The sequence below is a fragment of the Trichosurus vulpecula genome, chromosome 8, assembly GCF_011100635.1.
Source record: "Trichosurus vulpecula isolate mTriVul1 chromosome 8, mTriVul1.pri, whole genome shotgun sequence".
Classification (NCBI taxonomy): Eukaryota; Metazoa; Chordata; class Mammalia; order Diprotodontia; family Phalangeridae; genus Trichosurus; species Trichosurus vulpecula.
In genome coordinates this window covers 136,358,923-136,382,730 of record NC_050580.1, presented here as the reverse complement: position 1 = coordinate 136,382,730, position 23,808 = coordinate 136,358,923, and the positions used below count along the sequence as shown (strand labels likewise).

At 38.4% G+C, this 23,808-nt stretch overlaps 1 protein-coding gene across 1 annotated transcript in view; it reads left to right on the top strand.

The window, feature by feature from the left end:
* Positions 1-23,808, top strand: part of FAM169B (family with sequence similarity 169 member B) — a 102,104-nt gene that overhangs the window by 44,174 nt on the left and 34,122 nt on the right. Inside the window, 3 exon segments of the mRNA XM_036736574.1 lie at positions 1,253-1,283; positions 1,285-1,382; positions 5,501-5,602. Of these exon segments, the coding sequence (XP_036592469.1) occupies positions 1,253-1,283; positions 1,285-1,382; positions 5,501-5,602 (231 nt within the window).

Here is a 23,808-nt window from a genome sequence, read left to right as displayed (position 1 = left end):
ACATACACGCACACACACACACCCCCTTGCATTTATATATAGAAAGATCTTCCCTTTTCAGTTTCTGGTTTGATTCATACACGCCTTTGATCTAGAAGGACCAGATAGCAATTGGAGCCCTAACTCCATGTTGGTGCTTCTCTCTGATAATGTTGGAGGTTCCTTTAAGCACCTTATAGTTTTACAACCATGGCCCAGGAGAGAAAGAGAGACAGAACTTAATCTACTCCATGGAATGGAATGCTTTCACCCTTTCCTTTAAATTAAACCTTTGTTAACTCAGGCCAGACCGCTTTGAGAAACTCCTGTGAACAAGGAATTTGTTGTTCCAAAGAAAGTAGTTGAAGCGTGTGTGTGTGTGTGTGTGTGTGTGTGTGTGTGTGCGCGTGTGTGTATGTGTATGAGAGAGAGAGAGAGAGATTTGAGTGGGTGGATGTAATTATACAGTGGAACAATTTTCTTGATTTTCTTCTCAAAATATAATGGTAGAGAAAGTATATGAAAGGTATAAATTCTTGAAAAAATATGGTATATGTGGTATATTAGTCCATCTGCCCATTCGCCTACACACTATATGTTGCTTGTTGACTGAGATTTGGATTCACCGTTAAGGTAAAATGTATTACTGTGTTGAGAGTTGTAGACCCTAATGAAATAGTACAACTAGGGATGGGAAGTAGCAAATCCTCTTGAACCCATAAGGTGAATTTAAGAGGTAGGCTACAATAATCCATATTGGAATTTGGATCACCAAATTAACCCCAGCTATTTTTTTATGCAAAGTAGCATAAGCTTTCAAGTGATTTGTTCGTTGACGTGGCCACTGCTGGTAGCTGTTGAAGCTACATAGAAAATGTTGAAAGTAGAGATATAGAGAAGGAAGCCCACATTCTAATATAAATTCAGTTCAATCCAATTCAAAAAACATTTATAAATGAGAAATTGTGATGGAAATGGAAATCTCTGTAATTATTCCTGGATGTCTTTAGCAACCTGGTCTCTTGAACAGAATGCTCAGTCTTCTGCAGGCATTCATGAGTGTGCATATTTAACTCAAAACCATCAATGTTGGTGCAATCCCGACCATCATGACTATCTTCTATTTTCCCTGAGTGCCTGCTGCTACTGCTCCTCGTCATTACAAATGAGCATCATTTGCAGAAGCAAGAGTGTGAAATTTAAATCCTTTTTAATATTTGAGAGTTTCCCCCTTTAACGCAAATCAGTCTAAGCTCCTGTAATTTTCCCCTAGCACTCTTTTACCCTGTGGATATTTGGAAGATAACCCGAAGTAGTCCAGAAATCGGCTGTGGCCTATTATTCCACCGTTGGGGAACAAGCTGGTACTTCTCCCGAGTACTATTCTCTTCCTACTGGTGAAAGGTAATGTGACAAGTTTCTTAGCATCAAAAGACAGATAATGAATACTTCTTTTTTTTTCCAATTGGAATGTATAGTGAAATTTATGCTGTTCTTTTTATTTATTTCTTCTTTAAGATTGTGAACATTTTTTTTTTCAGATAGGAGGTTCATTTGTTTTGAAATCAAATTTTCTAATGTATAAAACTAGTGTAATGGGAGAAGAAAAAAAAGAAACCTTGTTAGAAAAAAATCACATAATTCAGAATTATGTCGGGCAAAGAGCAGTGGGCAGAGATTTCAGTGGCTTAAGTTTGGATCAATGCAGCAAACATTTATTGAGCACCTATGGGGTACAGAGTTCTGTGCAAAGTGAGGCAGACAGGCGATAGGAAGTTTAGCTGACACATAGTCCTTTTCCTTATGGAGCGTCCAGGCTAGTGAAGAAGATTCTAATTCTGGCTCTGCTAATGCTTAGCTTTGTGACCTTAACAAAGTTATTTCATCCCTCTGAGACTCAGTTTCCTTATCTGTAAAGTGAGGGGATCACAATAAATTGTCCCTAAGGGTCTTCTAGCACTAAAATTGTCATTCTGTTTTGTTGCTTTTGCATCAGCTAATCATAAATATGGGCAGTTCCCTCAAGTAAGCCAACATCATTTCAGCTTCGAGGCTGATTTGTTTGTTTATTTGTTTCTAAAGCACATTTTGTAACGTATGAGAATTCAGATTTACAACTTCTGAACTCAAATACTGGCTATTTTCACAGCTGAGGCCCCCTCCAGCAGGCTGAAAGGCTTGGCTGAGGAAGATATGGTTTATTACACTGTACTGAAGCTGTTCCAGAGTTAATTAAAACAATGGTTTGTGCAGTTTACAGTGCGGCTTCCTTGAGATTTTAGAGACAAATATTTTGTAGTCATTCCCAGAAGAAGCCAGTTCATATGGTGTAACTTTCATATGGTTTGCCTGGGGAGGGAGGTCCCGGACTTGACACTCATTTAGTGCCCTCTAGTGGAAAAATAGGTAATATGGCAAGGTAGCGAGGGAACAAAATAAAGTAAGGGAAAGGCATTTTCTTGAGTCGCTAACTCATTTAGAACCCTTCACCTTTTTGGTTTTAGTTCTTCTGCATTAGAGTAAGGGGGTTGTGGATTACTTGTGAGATGGAGGGGGACGCTCTGCAGCCCAACAGGGTAGGACGATATAAAAGTTTCAGCCTTCATTTGTTTAGGATTTCACTTCTATCTGTCGCTAAAAGTATACCCATACCCTCCCTGGACTCCCCCTCCCCCACCATTCTGAATGTTATTTATTGTTATGTCTTCAGCCCCAATCCTACAAAACAATGCAGCTCTTCCAGCCAGTTGCTTTCCTAAGACATAAACAAAGAAAATGCCTTCAGGATTTTGTAACTACCCTGCCCCTTCCCAAAAGGGAAGTTTTGATTAAAAAAAAAATGACTTTTGATTTCATACCATCTATGGCCTGAAGCATGGAGTATCCTAATTGGTAAAAGGATTTGGCTTTTACTTTGACCTTGGGGATGTGTGGTAAACTCCTTGGCTTTTGTCCGCTCTGTCCGGAAAACATGTATTAATTGTCTTTGCCATGCAAGGAACCATGCTGTATGCTGGAGATGCAAAGATGAGAAATGATGGCTTCCCTGGCATCCCTAATTGTCAAGGATGTGTTGTCAGGCTTTTTCCTAGTCAAATCCAATCTCTGCAATCCAGCCAGGCGTTGTGCTAAACCAGGTGGCCTTCTAGGTCCTTGAGTGCAGCCATTTGACTGAGTGCAAGTTTTACAGAACAAGTCCTTTTTATTTAGGGGATTTGTTCTGTGAAGTTTGGATTCAGTCAGAGGGCCACACCTGAGGACCTAGAGGGCCACAATATGGCCTCGAGGCTGCAGGTTCCCTATCCTTGAGCTAAACATTGGGGATACAGTGGAGACAACACATAAAGAAAGGGAGGGGGGAGAAGGAGATTCTGGGGGTTTCTGGCCTGGGAGTATCTTGTTCCTTGGAGTTAAAACCAGGTAGAATAGCAAATGCAGACAGAGTAGAGTCACAAATGAAGGCGTTTGGAGGCCTGTTTTTCTTCCAGCCTTCTTTGGTTTGTCTCCTTGGATTGCCTTTGCTTTCATAAGTAAGCATTTTCCCCACTTTGACATTGTCCACTCAAAATTAATCTTTGAGTAACAAGGTAACTTAATATAGCTCCCAGTGAAAGTGATTTGAAGATCTGAATGTTTCCTTTATTCACCTTTATGGCATGAAATAACCAAGAATTTCATGGATCTTGTTGGTTTAAAAAAAAATCACCAAAAAAAGTCAAAGCAGAAAAACAACAGAAGGGCCCTGAGTTTTCTGTTGCTATGATGGGGTGGAGGAAACTCTTGTAAACCATTTGCTGTTCACTGTAGTTGGCATGGTTTCTCCCTATCTTTTTTTAAACTTTTCGATTCTCAAAACAGAATTTATAATGAAGGGCTGTGACCCTTAACTTCACAATGGGTAGTAGGGGACCCCAGTATAACTGTAATAATGTGTTTGGATGTGGAAGCTTAAGAGGTGTTCTTTCCTCCCCAAAGGGAGTCATGGACCCTGCATATACTACCCTGTCTTTGTCTAGTACTAATAGTCAAAATAAGGGAAAAAACAGGAATATTGTTCTTGGTAGTGCCAGCCTATGAGGCAAATCTAAACACCGCAGGGCACCAGGAGGGATATGACTTTCCCAGGATTATTTGCCTGGAACAAAGCCAGAGATACAGCTTAAGGCATTTATCTTATTCTGGGACCAGTGGGAGTGAGAGAAGCCCTGGGTAATTTTCCATTTAGTATACACATAGCTGTGAAAATGATTTTTCCGAAGTACAGATCTGGGTCCGTGTTACTTTCCTACTCAGTAAACTCCAATGGCTACCCATTACCCCGACAATAAAATATAAGCTTGGTTTGACATTTAACGGTCTTAGCAACCTTCAGATTTCTATCTTTCCAGCCTTTTAAATCAGTCAATCAGTAAACAGTCATTAAGAATCTATTATGTGCTGTATTAAGCTCTGGGAATACAAAAAAGAAAAAAAATATAGTCCCTGTCCCCGAGGATTCTATTACAATGTAATATACATGTAATAATAGTAAAAATAAAAATAAATAAAATAACAGTAATAATACTATTATAGGTAATAATAAAAATAGTAAATATTGGTAGCAAAAATAATAATGTAATAATGTCTGAGCTGAGCTCTCTTCTTAAATGGAGGTTGGAGTTCATGGCCCCACCCTTGAATCAGAGAGGCTGAGCATTGCGATGAGGTAGTGACCTTTGAACCCATTACTTTACTCCATGCACCCTAGAGCCCAGCTCCATTGGCATACTTGCTGTTCCTTACACATGATGCTCATCTCCTTTCACCGCACCTTTGCCCTGGCTCTTCCTGTGTCTGGAATTCTCTCCCTCCTAACCTAGGCCTCCCTAGCTTTCTTTAAGATTAAAGACAAGCACTATCATTGTTAGAGTCCTACTTGGTTTCCCAGCTACTAATGCCCCCTCCTGTAAGGCTGCCTTTGCTCGCTCTTTCTCTCACTCCCTCCCTCCCTCCCTCCCTCTCCCTCTCTCTCCCCCCTTTCCTCTCTGTCTTTTCTTTCTCTCTCTCCCTCTCTCTCCCCCCTCTCTCCCTCTCCTCTCCTTCTTTCTCTCCTTTTTCTTTCTCTCTTTTCCTCTTTCTCTCCATATATATATAGATGTACAATACACATATGCATAATAGTCTATATGTAACATATATGCATGTTATATATTTGTATAATAATCTATGTGTAATACACGTATCCTATAATATATATATATATATCCATCTTCTGTATATGTATGCATATATGAAGAGAAAGAGACAGAGAGGTACTTGTGTGTAAAAGGGGGAAGCTAGGTTATCATAAATTCTTTGGGGGTATAATAAAGTAAGAAATATTTACTTGTCTTTTTAATGAAGTTGGACATTGTCCTATCAAATTAACCTATCACTAACTGTCACTAACTGTGTACTTTTGATGAATACACTTTCATTAGCAAAGCATTTTCTTGTGATCTTTTACAGGATGAAAGAACAAATTTTTTTTTTAAATTTTTTTAGGTTAAACTTGAAGATGCCTCTTTTTGCTTCCTTCCTATGTACCGTGACGAACCTAAACATAAAATATTGGTTTTGGTTAATCCCCAGTACAGAAAGACAGGTTAGTACTTGTTAATAGAATATTGAAGCAAGAATCTTGTGTTAATGATATAGCAATGAATATAACTGGAAAAATAAAGGAGATGTTTTTATGGTCTTGAGAACAGCAAGACAAAGCTGACGTTTTACAGAGTTTTTAGGAACCAAGTGGCATACCTTTGTGCCTGTCGATTGATGTTTGTGTCAATATTTGTATTAGATTCACATCAGCAGTCTCCTCCCAGATGACAATATTCAAAGGGTAGTAAATCAGGAAAATGACTTCTGTAGTCATGGAAGTCAAGAACTCAATTCTACTTTTAGTTTGGACAATGACTGGCTCTCTTTAACCCAGGGTATTATTTAAGCTTCTTCAGCTTTATAGAAAGTCCATTTGCAGAAACCTTTTACCTTTTTAAATGGAATCTTTTGGAGGAAGGCATTCCATTTACTCTCTGTTTTATACAATGTGTTATTATGTCTGTGGGTGCCCATTTCTTAAGATTATGTGATATGGACAAATATGAAGGTACTATAATCAATGTGTTTTTCTGGAGTTGGAGGGTCTGCAGAGTATGAGTGTCCCTCAAAACTGGTGAATAGATACGTCAAGTTATCAAATAAAGAGAAGATTGTTCTTGGCTTCATGGTATTTTCCATCTAAATTCAATATTGTCTAGTGAAACAGTGTATAAATTTAAATTTGCACTCAGCAAAGTTTTGCAAATGAGCCAACTCTTTATTTCCTAGAAGCATCTTTACCATGTGCCCTTGCTGTATGTGTGGTTGGTGATGGTAGTCACTTTTCATGGTAACCTTTCAAACACTTCTGAGGCTATTTGGGCGGTGGTCAGATCAGGAGATAAATGTATTGTATCTAGCGCTCGGTGTATATGTAGATCAACAGAGTGGGCTGCTGGTATTGGGAGGCCTTTTACAAAGTTCAGATGTATGACAAGCAAGCAAAAGCATCAGAACATATTCAATACGTCAGACAATCCCTAAGGATTCTTAACGTACCAGTACTGTGTGCTAAGTGCTGTGATAATATAGATTGAAGGGAAATAGGCCTGGTGGTGTAGGAACAATTTCATTCACCTTGACTTCCATGACAGACTAGCTCTTTCCTTGGAAGGTACCGAGACCATCCTTAAGGCTGTTGACATTGGTCACCTAAGTACAGAACAGCCATAAAGAGCTTTAGAAGAGGCCTGATGCTTGGATGGTGGATTAAGATTAATTTAGATTAGTGAGCTTCACTGGCTGAATCAATTTGAGGTGTTCTCAATACCTGTTCTTGTTTCATTTCTATCTCCTGCAGTGGCTTAGCAAATCTCCTTTTGCTAACTTTTGAATGACTGACAAGTTTCTGATTTGTTCTCGTATCGAAACTAAACTATTGGGACTGTCCTGAGCCCAGAAAACTCCGTTTTCAAAGATCTCACACTGTGTATATGTATGTATGTGTGTTATAGATGCCACATACAAAATAAATACAAAGTAATTTATGGTGGGGAGGCACTAGCTTCTGAGGGAACCTGTAAGGCCTCCCTGTAGATAGAAGGTGACATTTCAGTTGAGTCTTGAAGGAAATAGGGACCCTAAGAGTTGGAAATGAGGAGGGAGTAGATTATAGGTAGGTTTGGATATATCTGAAAAGGTGCTAAGATGGGAGATGGAATGATATCTGTGACAAATAGTAAGAAGTCTCCTTTGGATGTATTGTAGAGTGTAGCAGGAGGAGTAAGGGGCTTGAAAGGTAGCCAGGTTATGAAAGGCTTTAAATGACAAATATAGGGGTTTATATTTGATCCTTGAGCTAATTGAGAGTCAGTAGAATTTTTGAGTAGGGAAATGACATGGTCAGATCTGTGTTTTACGAAAATCTCTATCCATTTGGAGTATGGGTTGGAGAGGGGAGAGATTTGGGGAAAGGAGACTAAATTAGGAGGCTATTGCAGTATCAGAAATAGCAGCTGATTGAATGAATATGTGAGATGAGTGAAAATGACTGGAAGTAAGGCTGGTAGGGCTGTGACAGAAATAAGAAAGGAAAACCCAGAAGAGGGGTGGGTTTTGGATAAAAGTGGCAAGTTGTGTTTTCTACACATTGAGTTTGATCTATTAAGACATCTGGTTCAAAATATTTAATATACAGATATCCTGCTTAATACTATATGAGCATTTGCCTCCTTACTTGGTCTCCTGTACAATGGTATGCTTCTTGCAGTTACATCACACATATGATAAAAATATATAACTCATTTAACAGTCACTCATTTGGGCCCTAATTTTGTCCCCTAGGATACTAGGTACCCGTTAACTTTCCACTTTTATTTATTTTTAAATTTTAATATATTTTTTATTTTTTTTTAACTTTCCACTTTTAGAGGAATAGATTTAATATGGACTTTTAAGTCATACCCCAATTTTCTTTCTGGTCAATGCATGGGAAATCGGTTTTCTCTGAAACGCTCTCTTGTTGGTGCTTGGGGGTTTTAGTGTGTTAAGAGAAAGACTTTTTGTTTCCCCCCAGTGGAAAAATGTTTTCACCGAGAAAGATTTTTGGTAGTTCAGTGCCTAGCATCATATCTTGCCTTCCATATGGTAAGCAGTTAGTGAATGTTTGTTGGATATTAGTTGTTAATATTACTTCCCCCTTGCCCTCGATTTATAAAACCAAGAATAAATTTGTTCTCTTTGAACTTAGAGTTTATAAGTACAAAACATTGGGTATATATTTTTTAAGCCTAAATTTTTAAAATTATAAAGTGTGATCATTTAACTAAAATCTCCAACTCTCAGAACTGCAACTCCTTAAAACATTTAACAAAACTCTAGTGATGGATCTCTTTAGAATTTACATAATGTAAACAACTTACCCATACTTAAAAATGTGTTTCCTATTTATATTGAAGCTTTTTTTACTTGTAAGAATGTATAATAAATATTCATAAGCTCCAAGAAATCTCACTTTGGACTTTTCCACAGTGGACTAGAATGTGGGGCTCTGTACAATAAGAATTTAAGGTTTCCACATGTTTTTCCACTGTTGTGGGCTTTACTGAGGCATTGTTGGTGCCTTGACTTCTCATGACTTAGAAAAAGGAAACATATTTTTACATTCTCTGTGTTTTTTAATTTGTTCCTTAACAAAAGCACAGATTAGCACTTTTACAAATGCATTTCATTGTCATGCATCATGTCCTGTGGTCTGAAAGCTCTGAGTCAACATCTATTTTGAATGCTTAATGGAGCAACTAGGTGGGGCAGTGGATTGAACGCCTAGCCTGGATCTGAAGACTGCAGTTCAAATTCAGTCTTGGACACTAATTAGCTGTATGACCTTGGGCAAGTCATATAACTTCTGTTTGATTCCGTTTTTCTCAAATGTAAAATGGGTATAGTGATAGCACCAACTTGCCAGGGTTGTTGCGAAGGTCAACTGAGATGGTATTGTAAAGTGCTTAGCAAAATGCTTGGCACATAGTAGGATCTATATGAATGTTAGTTATTATGATTACTAATGAACAAACCTTCACATTGATGTCCTGTGTGCTTTTCGCAAAGTTTAACTTTGACATTGCTAAAATGTATTGCTAGTCCTTTTGTAATTTTATTACACAAGTTATATAGACAAGAACTGGGATGGTGGGGAAGTGGAAAGGATATGAAAAGAACCAGAAGCTATTTGATAAGTAAGTGGAATGTGCATAAGAGTTAATTATTGATAAGTTGGTTGTATCCATCATGGCAATTTCCGATAGTCCTATGAGCAAATGAAAAACATCCTTGAATTACAAATTCCCCTGTGACAAGCAGTAAACATTAGCCTGACTTTGCAGTCAGGATGTAAGTAAGTAATGAAGCACTTAAAACTTGACTGTGTGAGAATTTTGAGTACTGATTCCATAAAGTTGATCTGTAGTGTGTGTGTGTGTGTGTGTGTGTGTGTGTGTGTATATGTATATTTTAAAGTTCGTTTTTCACTTCATCATATTCTGTTGTCTCCTTGCTTCGTGCCTCACCCCCACCATTATTTTTCTTTAACATTATTGTCTATATTAAAGGTCTTGAACTTGTTGGTCAATTAAAAAAAACATTTATTAAAAGTAAAAGAGCGAAGTACTGTGCTGTTAGGGAGAATACAAAATAGAAAGTTAATATCTGCCCTTCAGGGTCCTGAGAAGATACCATGTGTACACAGATAAATAAATTAAAGTATGTGCAAAGTAATTTCAGAGGGAGAGCATACTGAAAACTTGGGGGAATTGAGAAAAGTCTTAGATAAGTGTTAGTCCATGTGAGGTACAGGTGAGGAGGAAGATGGTGCATTACATGGTGGGGGGCACTTGTACAAAAGCAGAGAGGTAGGAAATGAAATGTCATATATGGATTAGGGCAGAGTTCAATACAAAAAAAAGATAGAGAAGATCATAGAAAATAAATGAACGTTTGATTACATGAAATTAAAGAATATATGAACAAACAAATTTCAATGCAAATAAGATTAGAAGAGAAAGTTAACTAGGAAAAAAAGTATAGCAAGTTTCTCTGATGATTGTCTCATATAAGGAATGGATTCAAATTTATAAGAATAAGAATTATTTTCCAATTGATCATCAAAAGACATGAGTAACCAGTTCTCTAGAAAAAAAAATCCAAGCTCTCTGGCCATGTAAATAAAATGTTCCACCTCACTAATAATTAGAGAAATGAAAATTAGAATAATTTTGAGGTTCCACCTCACACCCAGATGATTGGCAATATTGTCGAAAAAGGGATAATAAAAGTTTTGGAGGGGCTGTGCAAAACTATTTCCATTGATGTATTATCAGCTGAGCTGTGACTTGGTTCAGCCATCCTGGAAAGCAATTTGTAACTATGCCTAAAATATTTCTGAGTAGAATTTGTCATTTAACCCAGAAATACCCCGCAGTATTGACCATACTTAACAATAATAGAATCTTATAGTAAGGAAATTGTGTTAGAAATAGAACTCCTGTGTCTGTATTTCACTGAAATCAAAGAAAGAGGAATGGTCCTATATATACAAAAATATTTATAGTAGCTCTTTTTTTGTGGTGGCAAAGAACTGGAAACTAAGGGAGTCCCTATCATAGCATATGTATGTAATGGAATACTTTTGTGCTATAAGAAATGATAAAGAGATGATTAAGAGAAACCCGGAAAGACCTGTATAGATCAGTGCCTAATGAAGTGAGTAGAACCAGGAGAATAATTTATTCTATAACATCAGCATGGTAAATACTAAAAAATTTGAAAGGTAAAAACTCTGATCAATATAAAGATAAGGAATCAATTATGATTCCAGAGGACTGATGATAAAGAATGCTGCTCACCTTTTTTTTTTTTTATGGCTCTAATTTTTTCTTTTGGAGGGGGGAAGGCAATTGGGTTTTAAGTGACTTGCCCAAGGTCACACAGCTAGTAAGTGTCAATTGTCTGAGGCCGGATTTGAACTCAGGTCTTCCTGATTCCAGGGCTAGTGCTCTATTCACTGCACCACCCAGCTGCCCCTGCCACTCACCTTCTAAAAGAGAGCTGGTAGACCAATGAATGAGACGCTTAGTTTTGGATATGTGAATTTGTTTTACTGGACTATGCTTGTTGGTTTTTCTTTTTTTCTTTTTCTCATTGGGTGTGAGATTGGGAGGGAGAAAAAAATACTTGATAATTGAAAAAATGAAATTTAGCAATATTATTTAAATCAATGAAGGCTCACGTGGAGGCCCAGAGCTGCCTTTTCCACTGAGAGTCCTGATGGGGACAAGATGGCAGGTCTAGAGCTTAGAAGAGAGTTTGACTAGGAATACATGTTGGTATGTAATCTATAGAGAGGTGACAGTTGGAGTTGTAGCAATGAATGATGGAGAAGGTATAGAGAGAGAAAAGAAAGGGGCAAAGAGGACTCAACATCTACATAAAGGGATTTGAGGAGGATGGAGAATGAAGAGAGGAAGTAGTGGTTGAAGGTTTGTGGTCCATCTGAATCCAAGGGAGGAGAAAGTAGTCACAAGTATAAAACATTTCAGAGGACTTCAGCAGGATAAGGATTGAGAAAAAGGCTTTGCAGTTTACAATTAGGAGGCCATGGGAAATTTTGAGCGAGTAGCTTCAGTGTAGTGGTAGGGGCAGGGGTATGTTAGAGCCAGCTCATACTGGCCTGATTGTTAAATTTTCAGGGTGAGCATATATACTGTGGAAATGAGCAGATGCCGCAAACCAGGTTTGACTTATTGTTTTGCCGATTGTCTGGAGCGAAGAAAGTGATGGAGAAAATGTTAATGATGCAGTTTAAACTTAAAAGTGTGTCGAGTATGGTGTACCTCCCCCTTCCCCGCTCTCCTGCCCAAGGTGGTTATTAAACATTTACTAGCATACCACTGGAGAGGCAGAAGCCTGATTGCAAGGGACTGAAGAAAGAATAAGTGGTGAGGGACGAAAAGTATCAGATATAAACAGTTTGGCAGTGAAAGTGAGGGAAGAGTTGGGATTGTCATTTAAAGGGATAGAAGGGTAAAGGAAAGCTGTTTTGTTTTGTTTTGTGTTTCAAGATTGGGGAGAGCTGAACATGTTTACTGGGAGAGGGAGACAGAGAGGAGAGAAAAAACTTTGGGAGCAAAAGCCTGGAGGATGTAGGAGGGTCCAGGGTGGGGTTGTGTGTGTGTGTGTGTGTGTGTGTGTGTGTGGAAATTTGCCTTAGACTGTCTCTTCTTGTGTGACCAGATGCAAGGAGTAAAAGGGGAGTGGGCTGAGAGTTCACATTAGAATGGTTCAGTCTTCTCAGTGAAATGAAAAAGCTGAGTTATCTGCTATAAGCAAGGGGAGGGGAGAGGTGAGGAAGAGTTGTAGGAAGAGAAACTAATCTTGAGGAGGAAATGAGACAGGGATTGATAAGGTTAAAATAGTCAACAGCACCAGGGGGCTATCTGAGGTTATGTGACCTAAATTTGGTATTTTCCACATATTTAAAAAAACCATCCTGGTAGCCCTTCTTTGGCCTCAACTCTAGTTTTGTCAATGGTCCTTTTAAAATGTGGTTCCAAGAATTGGGCACAATATTCCAGATGTGTAGTGACGAGCCTTGTTGACTCTAATAAAAGCTAGGCTGAACCATTCTTTCCTCAAGTGCCCTGAAATTCCATGGGGACCTTGTTCAAGCTTTCCCGAAAGATTTCCGAAAGTGGTTCCTTGATCACATCTGCAAGTTCTTTCAGGACCCTGGAATGTAATTTATCTGGGCTTGGATACTGGAACTCATTTAAATGCAGCTCACATATTATTTCCTTGCCCATACTGGGCTTTTCAATTCCTTATTACCCCAGTTTTATTCCACCCTTTCTAGCACAACAACTTTTCTCTTCGGTAAAGAAAGAATAATCAAAATAGGAATTGAGTTCTTCTATTTCTTTGCTGTCTCTGTTAATATAATACCATCTGCCCTAAGCCATGGGCCTTGTTCTTATTCTAAACATATCCCAAAAAACACCCTTTCTGTTATTCTTAGCATTCTCTTTGCAAGCCTGAGCTCATTCTGGTCCTTAGCTTTCCTGACACTGTTCTAATAGGTCCATGCTACTCCTTTTGGATTCATCAGCCCCTCCCTTCATCTTTTGTATGTGTGCTTTTAAAATCTGAGCTCCTCAGAGCTTAGTGTGTTGTGTGTAGTTCCATTGTTTTATTTTATTCAGATGAATCCTGATTTCCTACTCATCAGAATTGTCTGTGATCTTTTTGTCAAAATTGCATTTTTTAGACCTTCTATCTCTGAAGCTTTAGTCATCTTTGAGTCTCTGGTGATAGCCTCATAGCTATTGTCTCTCTGAACACTTTGAAATCTGTTTCCCCAGAGTCTAGATTATATGCTTTTCTAGGGCTAGCATTCACTTACCTGGTTATTACGAATCTTAAGATGACATGATCACTTTTTCTCTCAGTTCTTGCCACTCAAAAATCTGACACCACCCTACCTTTACAACTTTATCTTATGCTGCTCCCCTTTATGTCTTTCTTTTGTGTTCCAATCCCACTGTATTGCTTTCTATTATACATTCTCATCCTATCTTTTTGCCTTTGTCCTCAATTGCTTCCATGCCTGGAATTGTCTCACTCTCCCATTTTGACTTGTTATAGTCTTCTTTCCTTACAGACAGGCCTCAGCTTGGGTGCCCGTTTCTGAGGTCTTCCCAGGTCTCCCCTAGCTGAAGGTGATCACTCCTTCCTCAAATTTCATACAGCACTTGCCTGGTCTTTTAATTGCATGAATCAAACACTTTCTTCTAGCATAATTATTTGTGTATATTTATTTCCATTAGAATATAAGTTCTTTGCATCCTTCAGTGCCTATTCAATAAATATTTATTAATGTTTTACTAGACACTGTACTAGGTGCTAAGGATGCAAACATATTAAAAAAAAAAACGTGGTCTCTGCCCTCAAGGAGTTTACAGCCTAATGGCATATACAATAGGAATTGTTTCATTCTTTGTACTTGTTTTCCTAGTGCCTTGCACATAATAGGCATTTAATAAATATTTGTTGCTTGCTTGCTTGATGGGGACAAAAAAGAGCTCAGGAAAATTCTGAGGATGGAGAGATAACTTTCAGCTAGGGGAGTCAGAGAAGGCTTCATCTGAAGCTGGAAGAAAATAAAGATTCTGAAAGGCAGAAGTAAAAAGGGAACATGTTATAGGTATAGAGGATGGTTTATGTGAATGCCTAGATAAGCAGTCAGAAGGGCAACCAAGAGACCTGGTCCAATAGTCCATGTATCTTGGTTAGAAATGAATTTGATATGGAATTGAATAAGAGGAAGAGAATGGATTGGATTGAATTCATGGAGTTGTACTGCTTTTGATGACTCCCAATATTTTCCTTGAAATAAATGCCCACTTTTTAAGTATTGGTACTGTTAATACTGATACTGTATGGCTGTGAATCAGTCAGTAACTTTGCAAGCGTTTATATATGTGCCAGGTGGGGCAGCTAGGTGGCTCACATAGAGTGCTGGGCTCAGAGTCAGGAAAACTTGTCTTTCTGAGTTCAAATCTGATCTCAGACACTTACTAGCTTTTTGAACTTGGGCAAGTCACTTAACTCCATTTGCCTCAGTTTCCTTATCTATAAAATGAGCTGGAGAAGGAAATGGCAAACCACTCCAGTATCTTTGCTAAGAAAACCCCAAATGGGCTCACAAAGAGTCAAACATGGTTGAAAAAACAACCAAGCAATAAGTGCATAGGCACTATGCTCACAGAATGCTATAATCTTAAAAAATCTGAAGTGGTGAGTCACCTAAAGGGCAATATAAAGGTGTATGGTGGGAGTGAATAGGATACAATGAATGGTACAGGAAAAGTGATATAAAGAACATTATTAAAGAGTCAGATGATGGGTAAGGGAGGTGAACCAGTCTTATAATGAGATTGAGGCATTACATGGAAAGCCCTTGTATGTTACTGTTAGCTACACAGTATCAAAAGGTCTAAAGGAATATTCCTAGCAGGTTGGGTGGACTCCTTCTCCCCTGATTCACAACAGAAATAAAATTGTGAGAGGACTTGGACAAGATTTAGGGTTTCCATGGTTGGGAAGAGTACCCATATTGATGAGATCACAGATACATTAAAGTATCTAAGTATTTGGTTAGATCCAGGTGCTTTTCCTGATCTGGGGTGCCATTGCCCACTTCCTCAGGTACTAAGGAGGGTAGAATCCAGGTATGGTAGTGGTCACGGTTTTGAGAAAAGATGGTTACATAAACTATGCATCATATATAAACATACATATTTACATATGCAGCCAAAACGAGTCAGAGATATTTCTAAGGTTTTAGTTTAGTTACTTTAGTTTACTTACTTTAGTTACTGGATATAAATAGTGGTACCCTTATCATAAATAGGGACTTCGGGAAGTAGAGCAGATTGGGAGAAGGCATACTGAGTTCAGATTTGGACATGTTGATTTTGAGATACTAGAGGGCTATTCAAGTAGAGATATCTAGCAGAGAGCTAGTAATGTGATGCTAGAGTTCATGAGAAAGATCAGGGTGGAGATACATGCACACACACATACATATATGCATACATACAAACATACATACAGGAGTCATTAATATAAAAATAAACTCATGAGACTGGGTAAAATCACCCAGATAGAGATTATATAGAGAGAAATGAAAAGAAATAGACCCAGGGTCCTCTGTGTAGAGGACTGGGGTAGGGAGAGAATGAAAGTGCTAGTGGGGAGCTGACTCTTATTGGCCCTGAGTATTGAAAGAATGAGAAGAGTACCATCACTAATAAATACTTACTGATTGATTGATTGAAGAGGGGTGGCAAGGGAGGAGGTATCTTTAGGAGAAAGCCAAGTTTCAGTGAGTGACAAGTTGGAGAGAGTATAAGAAGAGAACTCTATAATGTGAGGAACTTTGTTAACAATTTGCATATGCGTGAATATCTGTGTCTGTGTGTGCCTGGAACATAGTAGGTGCTTAATAAATGCTCGCTCACTGGTGGAGGCATTTCCAGTGGGCTCAGTGAAAGAAGATAATAGAGGCGGCCAGGGATTGGAGAGTTATAAGATTGAACTGGAATGTAATGAGAGTCAGAAAGCTAACCAGGGAAAGGCAGTTTTATCTATGCAGGAAGTAGTTTTGAACCCTAAGGATTAGAACAGGAAAAACAATGAACATTTATTAAGTGCTTCCTATATGCCAGGCATTGTCCCGAGTGCTGCGGATATAAAGAGAAAGCAAAAACAGTCCTTGCCCTCAGGGAACTTACAGTCTAATGAAGATGACATGTAAATGAGCAGGTATATATATGAAATAGATACAGAGTAGATGAAAAATCATGTTAGAGAAGTCCAGGTTTGTTGTAAGGTTGTAAGAAGTTCCACTGGACTGAGTATGGTGCTCTATTAATGCCATGCTGTCATGGAGCCAAGATCTCATCGCTCCGAGTATTCCTTCTATTGCTACACATTACTCTCTAGCCATACCTTCTCATCCTATGTAATTTTTGTCCAAGCCTTTCTATAAGTTCTGTAGAGATATCCAACACCCTATGGGTTGTACGTAAGCGTTTATTGGAATAAATTAAGTTAAATTGAAATATTAAACGGAAAAATTTTTTCCTTGTGGATCGGAGTTATGTACCTTTCCTCTTTGAAAGTTCTGCCCCTCTGCTTTACAAAGCCCCTGTCCAACTTTGATGACTTAAGTTAAAATTATATCGTTTTGGAAGCCTTCCCAGATTAGTCACCCTCCATGCTCCTCAGTTCCTTCCTCCACATTTTCTCATTCTTAAGTGTTCAGTTTGTAAGGTACTGTTTCATCCTTGTTCATTCATTGTTTACAATGTTCATGTGCACGTTTGATCTTGACTAGATTATAAACTCAGGGATCATGCCTCCTAAATCTTTTCTATTTCACTATAATGTCCACCGAAGGGCTCTTTATTTACATGGTTCTTTTGCTAAATAAATGCTTATTAGCTAACTGCATGGGAGAAAAGCAGAACAATGGAGACCGTGGGAATGTACATGCAGAGCTAAGATGTATCAGAAATAAAAATCAAAAAGCAAGGTCAAACAAACACGATTCCCTGTTTAAAGCCTTCAGACCAACAACTAGCTTCTAGAACTCTTTTTTCGTGACCAAGTATAACACTCACACTTCAAATGGCTGTTAATTTATTTACAGTTTTTGGTAATTATACGTCATGTACCCTGTTGGAAAACAAGCAGGGAATCAAAAAATATTTTTCCCCTGGTAAAAACACGCAAGTTGTAGGCCTGAAATGACAACTACAGCCAGGCCAAACTTAAAACAGTTATAAAAACTACTGTGCAGCTGCTTTGCCTTCTTCCTGACTGGCATTGGGGTGCTGGGGGTTACAGGGGTGGCATGATTGCAACTTTGTGAGGGGGTCAGCTAGACTCTCTTGCGATAATGATTTTTACGGGCAAGTGTTAGGAACTAGTTCGGTGAAGCTGGAGGGTGGGGGTGGTGTGATTGGTGGGTTGGCTGCTTCAGTGACCCCGTTAGAAAATGGGAAGTGAAAGGAAGAGGAAGGGGAAGGGACAAGGACGGAAGACAGGTAACTCTGTGCCAGGTGCTGTGCTAAGAGATTTACAAATATTATCTCATTCGATCCTTTGATTTGAAAGGGGGAAAACCTTTCAGAATCACAGAAAATTAGAGCTAAAAGGGACCTGACAGATAATTGTTTCCACTCCCTTGTTTTATAGATGAAGATACTTATGCCTCAAAGGCTAATGCTTCAGGTCTAGTACTCCGTCTTTTGTGTTGGGCCTTGGGCTGTTTTTTTCTGTTCTAGTACTCCAGCGAGGCACTGTGGTGGCAGAGACATCACAGAGTGGAACCTGGGCTCATCCCTGGCCTTTACTTGCCCTTTTAATTTGCCCAGCTCCATCAGAGGCTATTTCTGCATACTCTGAATTGAGGTGTTGGGGGCCCGTGGGTGGCCCCTCCATCATGCATGCCTTTAAGCAGTCCTGTGTCAACCTTCCATGTGGCATATTGACTGGCATATTGAGGGAGCATGCCTTAGAGGGGTGTGGTATGGGAAGGGGTAGCATATTCTTGTACCTAGTATATACCACCCAGTTTCCAGAGAGGAATGAAAGTTATAATTGGGTATTTGGGGGAATTGGCAAAAATGGCTGAATTTCTGTTTGAGAGCTAGGACACAACTACAGATACCACTACTTCCATCATCAGGCACTAGATGTCACGTAGATCCCTAGACCAGAAGCAATTACATTTATATAGAGCGGGTTAGTCAGACTTCGTTCTGTCAGGATGAGGATGTTAAACAAGATGACAAACTTCTAATTCACATTCACTAATTCAGCCTAATTTGGGGTGAGAAAGGTTATATTAGATTAGTAAAATCCCCAATTAAATAACATTTTGTAAAGAATTTCCGGTACTATAATTTTTAGGCACCAAAGTAACTACCAACAAAGTATCTCCAAGCAGAAATCCAGCTGAACCCCTAACACTGTGCCTCCTCTGTAATTAGCAGTGTCTCTTGCTATGTGAGCAATTAATGTACTGACCTCCTTAAATTGAGTTTATTGTCTTAATAGGTTAAACATGCCTCATACAGTTTTGTTGATTTTATTAAAATGCTTAGCAGACTTTTTTCCCCCCTGGATAATGTAATAATAAACTTCTGTTTAGTCTAGAATGAATGATAATTCATTATAAATACTAAATTGGTAGATTCCCAGTTAAGGAGGTTTTACTATATTGAAAAAAATTATGATTATAATTGTTTGCCCTATTGTATTAAAAAATACTAGATAATATTCATATAGCATATTTAAGTTCGTAAAACACTATGCATGTATTATCTAATCTTATCCTCACTGCAAACCTATGAAGTTGGGGCTATTATTACCTTATTTTTCAAAGCCCTGAGGCTTTGACAGGATAAGGTGCTTGTCCAAGATCACTTAGCCAATATATGGCAGAATGGAGGTCTTGCTGGCTAAAAGGACATTTCTTTATCCATTATGCCATGCTGTCTCCGCCCCTATTTTCATCATTGACTTTTGGTGGATGCAGGATGAATGCCTTATAATTTCTAAAAAATAATTTCTAGTGATATAGTAGACATTCAGCTTGAATAGGATCATAGAATCATAGGATTCAGGCCTAGACAGAACCATCGGGGTCATCTTCTAGTCCAGTTTCTTAAGTTTAGGAACTGAGCTCTCCCTCTCCTCCTCCCCCACCCACAAAGATAAATAACTTGTCCAAGGGCACATAGATAAAGGTAGGATTTGAGACTAGATTTTCTAACTCCAAAAAACCAATGTTCTTTCCATTACATTTTCTATTACTTGCTTATTTACATAGAATGGTAGAGCTGGAAGGGACCTTAGAAATCATTTATTCCAACAATTCTCACCTTGCCTCTCGAGATCCCTGGGACCTTTTCAGAAGAAAGTCTGTGAAGTCATAACTATTTTCATAAAAATGCCAAGACATTATTTTGGTATTAAAATACTCAACCCTTTTCCCAACTACATATCTGTGTGAGGCCAGATTTTCCTCATACACTTCAATCAAAATGATATATCACAATAGTTTAAATGTATAAGCAGATATGAGCTGTATTCTCTTAAGCCAGACATTAGAGATCTACAAAAATATGTAAAAACAGTGCTATTCTCCTTACCACTTTTGGGGGAAATATAGTTATTTTTTGTAAAAAAAAAAATCATATTGCTCATGTGGATGTACAAAGGGATTATATTATTTTAAAATTAATTAACAAATATATCTTTTTAAATCTTATCATTTTAAATTCCTAATATGGTAAATACATATATGTAAAAGTCCTTTAGGGCTCTCCATAATTTTTAATAGTATAAAGAAGACCTGAGACCAAAGAGTTTGTGAACCATTTGCTTATCTAGTTTAGCTACTTCAGTGAGGATAGAGTTCTGGGCCCAGAGTCAGGAAGCCCTGAATTCAAATGTGACCTCAGACATTTACTGGCTTTGTGATCCTGAGCAAGTCATCTAACCTCCCCCCCCACCCCCCCTCTCAGTTTCCCCGACTGTAAAGTGAGGGTAATGGATTTTAGTGAACTATAAGCCTTAAATGATTGAACAGTGTGCTAAAATGCTAAGGTGAGCTTAGGTCATATAAAGAGGGAAAGGAGGGTTCCACTTTACTCTGGAGTATTCTGTTTAGTCTTGAGCACCTGATTTTGAGAATTATATTGATAACTTTGAGGGTATCCAAAAACAACCAGGATGATGAAGTATTTCAAGATCAGTGAATTGAAGGAATTAGAGATGTTTAGTCTGGAGAAAAGAAGACTGGGGAGGGGGATATTATAATTGTCTTTAAATACAAGATACTGCCATGTGGGAGAAAGTTTACACCTAGGTTTACACCTGCTAAACTCTCGGAGGTCTTTGTATAGAAGTTTGCAAACCTTATTATTAAAATTATTGTTATCAGTATCATTATTAGGCAGAACTATGACAAATGGGTAGAAATTGGAAAGAGGCAGATTTAGACTGAGGGTGAGGGAAACCTTTATAACTGGGCTGCTTTTGGGAAGTAATAAATTCTTCCTTAGTGGTGTTTAAGCAAATATACGTGTTGGGGAATGTATTAGAGGGGATTCCTGTCTGGGTAGAGGGTCCACGATGACCCCTGGGATTCCTTCCAACTCTGTGATTTAGAAGTTAAATCTGAAAAGTTGTCCTTGTAGCTTACTTAGAGGCAGCCATTCTTGATACTCACTACCTTTTGAGTCTCTTTGTGGTATCACCGTAACACTCTGAATAACAATTTAGAGCATCTTACATTACAGCTTCTTTTTAGGAGCTGCACCACAGCTATTATCAGCACCTCTGGAACAAGGCATCGTCTTTTCTTCAGCTCCCCACAACATATTATATCACTTGGTAAAGGGAGGGTGAGAGTGAGTAGGCAAATATAAATTTGTTTGGTTGAAACCTAGGCTTGCAGGAACTTGTGAAAAATCCTGCTTTGCAAGAAGAAAAAAAGGCCTCAATAATACAATGAAACGGATATAAGCATTGTAAAACAGATGTTTCTTGGCATCATGGCAGAGAGGTACATAAGTTCACTTGGTATCTGGGAAAGTGTTTTCCTTTAAGGAAGACATCTGTATAGAAATGGTAGCCCGAGTAATTTGATGTGACAGTTGCTATGTCAACTGGCGTATTTTTCCCCTCCCCTTAAATTATTGAATAGCTTAGTAAATGTTGCATAAAAGTCATGCAATTCCTTGGAATGTGTTTATGTGCTGTCCTCTGCCAGAAGTTTTCAGTTTTCTTCCCTATGTGTATTTTGCTTTTGGGAAGATGTCATGTCACTTTTGTTTTAGCTCTGTTCTTTTTTCTTTTCTTTTTTTTTTTTTTTGTAACTACATAGTTCTCAAATTTGTCATGGAGCAGCAGCAGCTTTTGTTTTGGGCAAGTCTTATAGTTGAGGCAAGGGGTGAACTGATCAGTAAGGTAGGAGAGAGAGAGAACACATTGGATTTGGAGTCAGAGAATGTAGGTTTGGATCTGGATTGTGCTGCTTACTTCTGGGTGACACATAAAATGAAGGGTTGGACTGAAATGATTTTTGGGGTTCCCGTTTAGCTCTAAATCCTGTGGTCTTATTTCTTGAGCACTTACTATGTTTCTAGCCCCGTGCTTCATGCTAAGAATGTTCAGAAGAGCCATAAACATGGCATCTGTCCACAGAGAGCTTTTAATCTAGTTAGGGAGACAAATCAAACTCATGAAACAAATAGAAAAGAAGATACTATGGAGGAACAGTTGGCTTCCTTCCAGTTGTGGCCTGCTAAATTGGTGAATCTCATTCTCCATGGTGCTGAGGGATTGGGAAAGAGAGTCAACATAGTGGTGACTATGTCAACTTTCCTGAGATGGGGCCTCTGGTGAATGCTGAGCCCTGCAAATTGTGGGGAAGCAGGATTGCCATGGTGACTGACTCAGGCATTAGTATCATAGGGATGTCAATAATTTGAAAACCTAATTTGATCTATCATATTACAAAGTCTAGTCACTGCTTCTGTACAAAGAGGCAGTCACTGGTTTCTTTTTTAGTTTTTCTCTTTGTAGGCAGCTAGTCTCTGAAACCGGCTATCACTGAATAACTGTTCAAAAACTCTTCTGTTTTGTCTTAGTATGTTTTTTAAATATCCAGTGGGGGTAAAAAAAAAACGTTTTTGCTCTTTTAAGGAGTCTCACATCAGAGGTAGATTGAAAAAAGAAAGAAGTTTGCTGAGCTGGCTAGGCTAGTTAGATAAAAATATTTATTGATTCTTTGGGGGAAAAAAGGCAAAAAATACCTCATAATAAAAGGTTGAGATCAGTTTGGACCAAGGAGTGAGTGACACAGTTGCCTGAATAATCTTTTCCTGATTGAAAAAAAAATAGCTAATTAGAGGTATGGAAACATTGTTCTAGATTTTTTTTTTTGAGACTTTTTACAGCGATTCATGAGAGAGAAGAGTTTTGGTATAGCCAAAAGCTAGTACAATTGAACAATGCCATGGTGGGACAGCTAGGTAGCATTGTAGTGTGCCGAGAACTGGACCTGGAGTCAGGAAGACTCGAGTTCAGACTTGACCTCAGACACTGAGTAGCTCTGTAACTCTGGGCAAGTCATTTAACCCTATCTGCCTCAGTTTCCTCAACTATAAAATGGGGATGATAGTGGCACCTACCTCACAGGATTATTGTGAGGATCAAATGAAATAATACTTGTAAAAGTGCTTGGCACAGTGTCAGACGCATAGTTGACTCTATATAAATTCTTTTCTGGCTCTAGAGTCAGAGAATTTGTGTTCACACCTTCTCCTGATGCTACTAGAGTGACCTTAGGCATGTCTTTTAACCCCTGTGGTTTCAGTTCCTCCATTTTAATTTAATTTAATTTTTGTAAATATTTTCCTTTACTATGAACTCAACAGTCACAAACATTACAATATGTAAAGGATAAAAAAAAAACAAGATTGCATATTAAATTGTGAGCTTCTGTTGCGTAAAATTTATTTGGAAAAGTATATAGTAAATTTAACAAGGTAGTAAAAAACTAAATGCCAGTAGGTTGCAAAGATGGTACCTGTAGGTGGAGTTTCCTCATGTGGAAGTAGGCACTACTTCTACCTCTGCCCTTTGTCCCTCTCTTATGATTTATGAGTCTGGACCACCTATTTCATGAGGTAACCAGGCCATGTTCACTTCAGTGCATCCCTCGCTCTACCAAATTTTTCATTTCCTTGGAAATAATCTTCTCATCCTGAAGATGCCTTCACCCTTCAGTCCTCTCTTCTGATTCAAGAATCCCTAGCCTGTACCACCATCTCATGAAGTACTCAGGCCATACACCTTCACTGCCAGCTATGTTATTTACTCCACACTTTTCCAGCTTACTCTTATGTCAGTCAGTCTTCTTCCATTAGAATGTAAGCTCCTTGAAGTTATGGATCATCAATTTTACTGTTTTTATATCTCTTGGTGATTAGTACAATATTTAGCACATAGTAAGTACTTAATAAATACTTCATCTATCTAATTTATTTATACCAGTAAAGTCATGGATTTAGACTAGTGGTATCAAACTCAAATAGAAATGGGAAGGGTGGACATTAAACTGCACATTAGGAT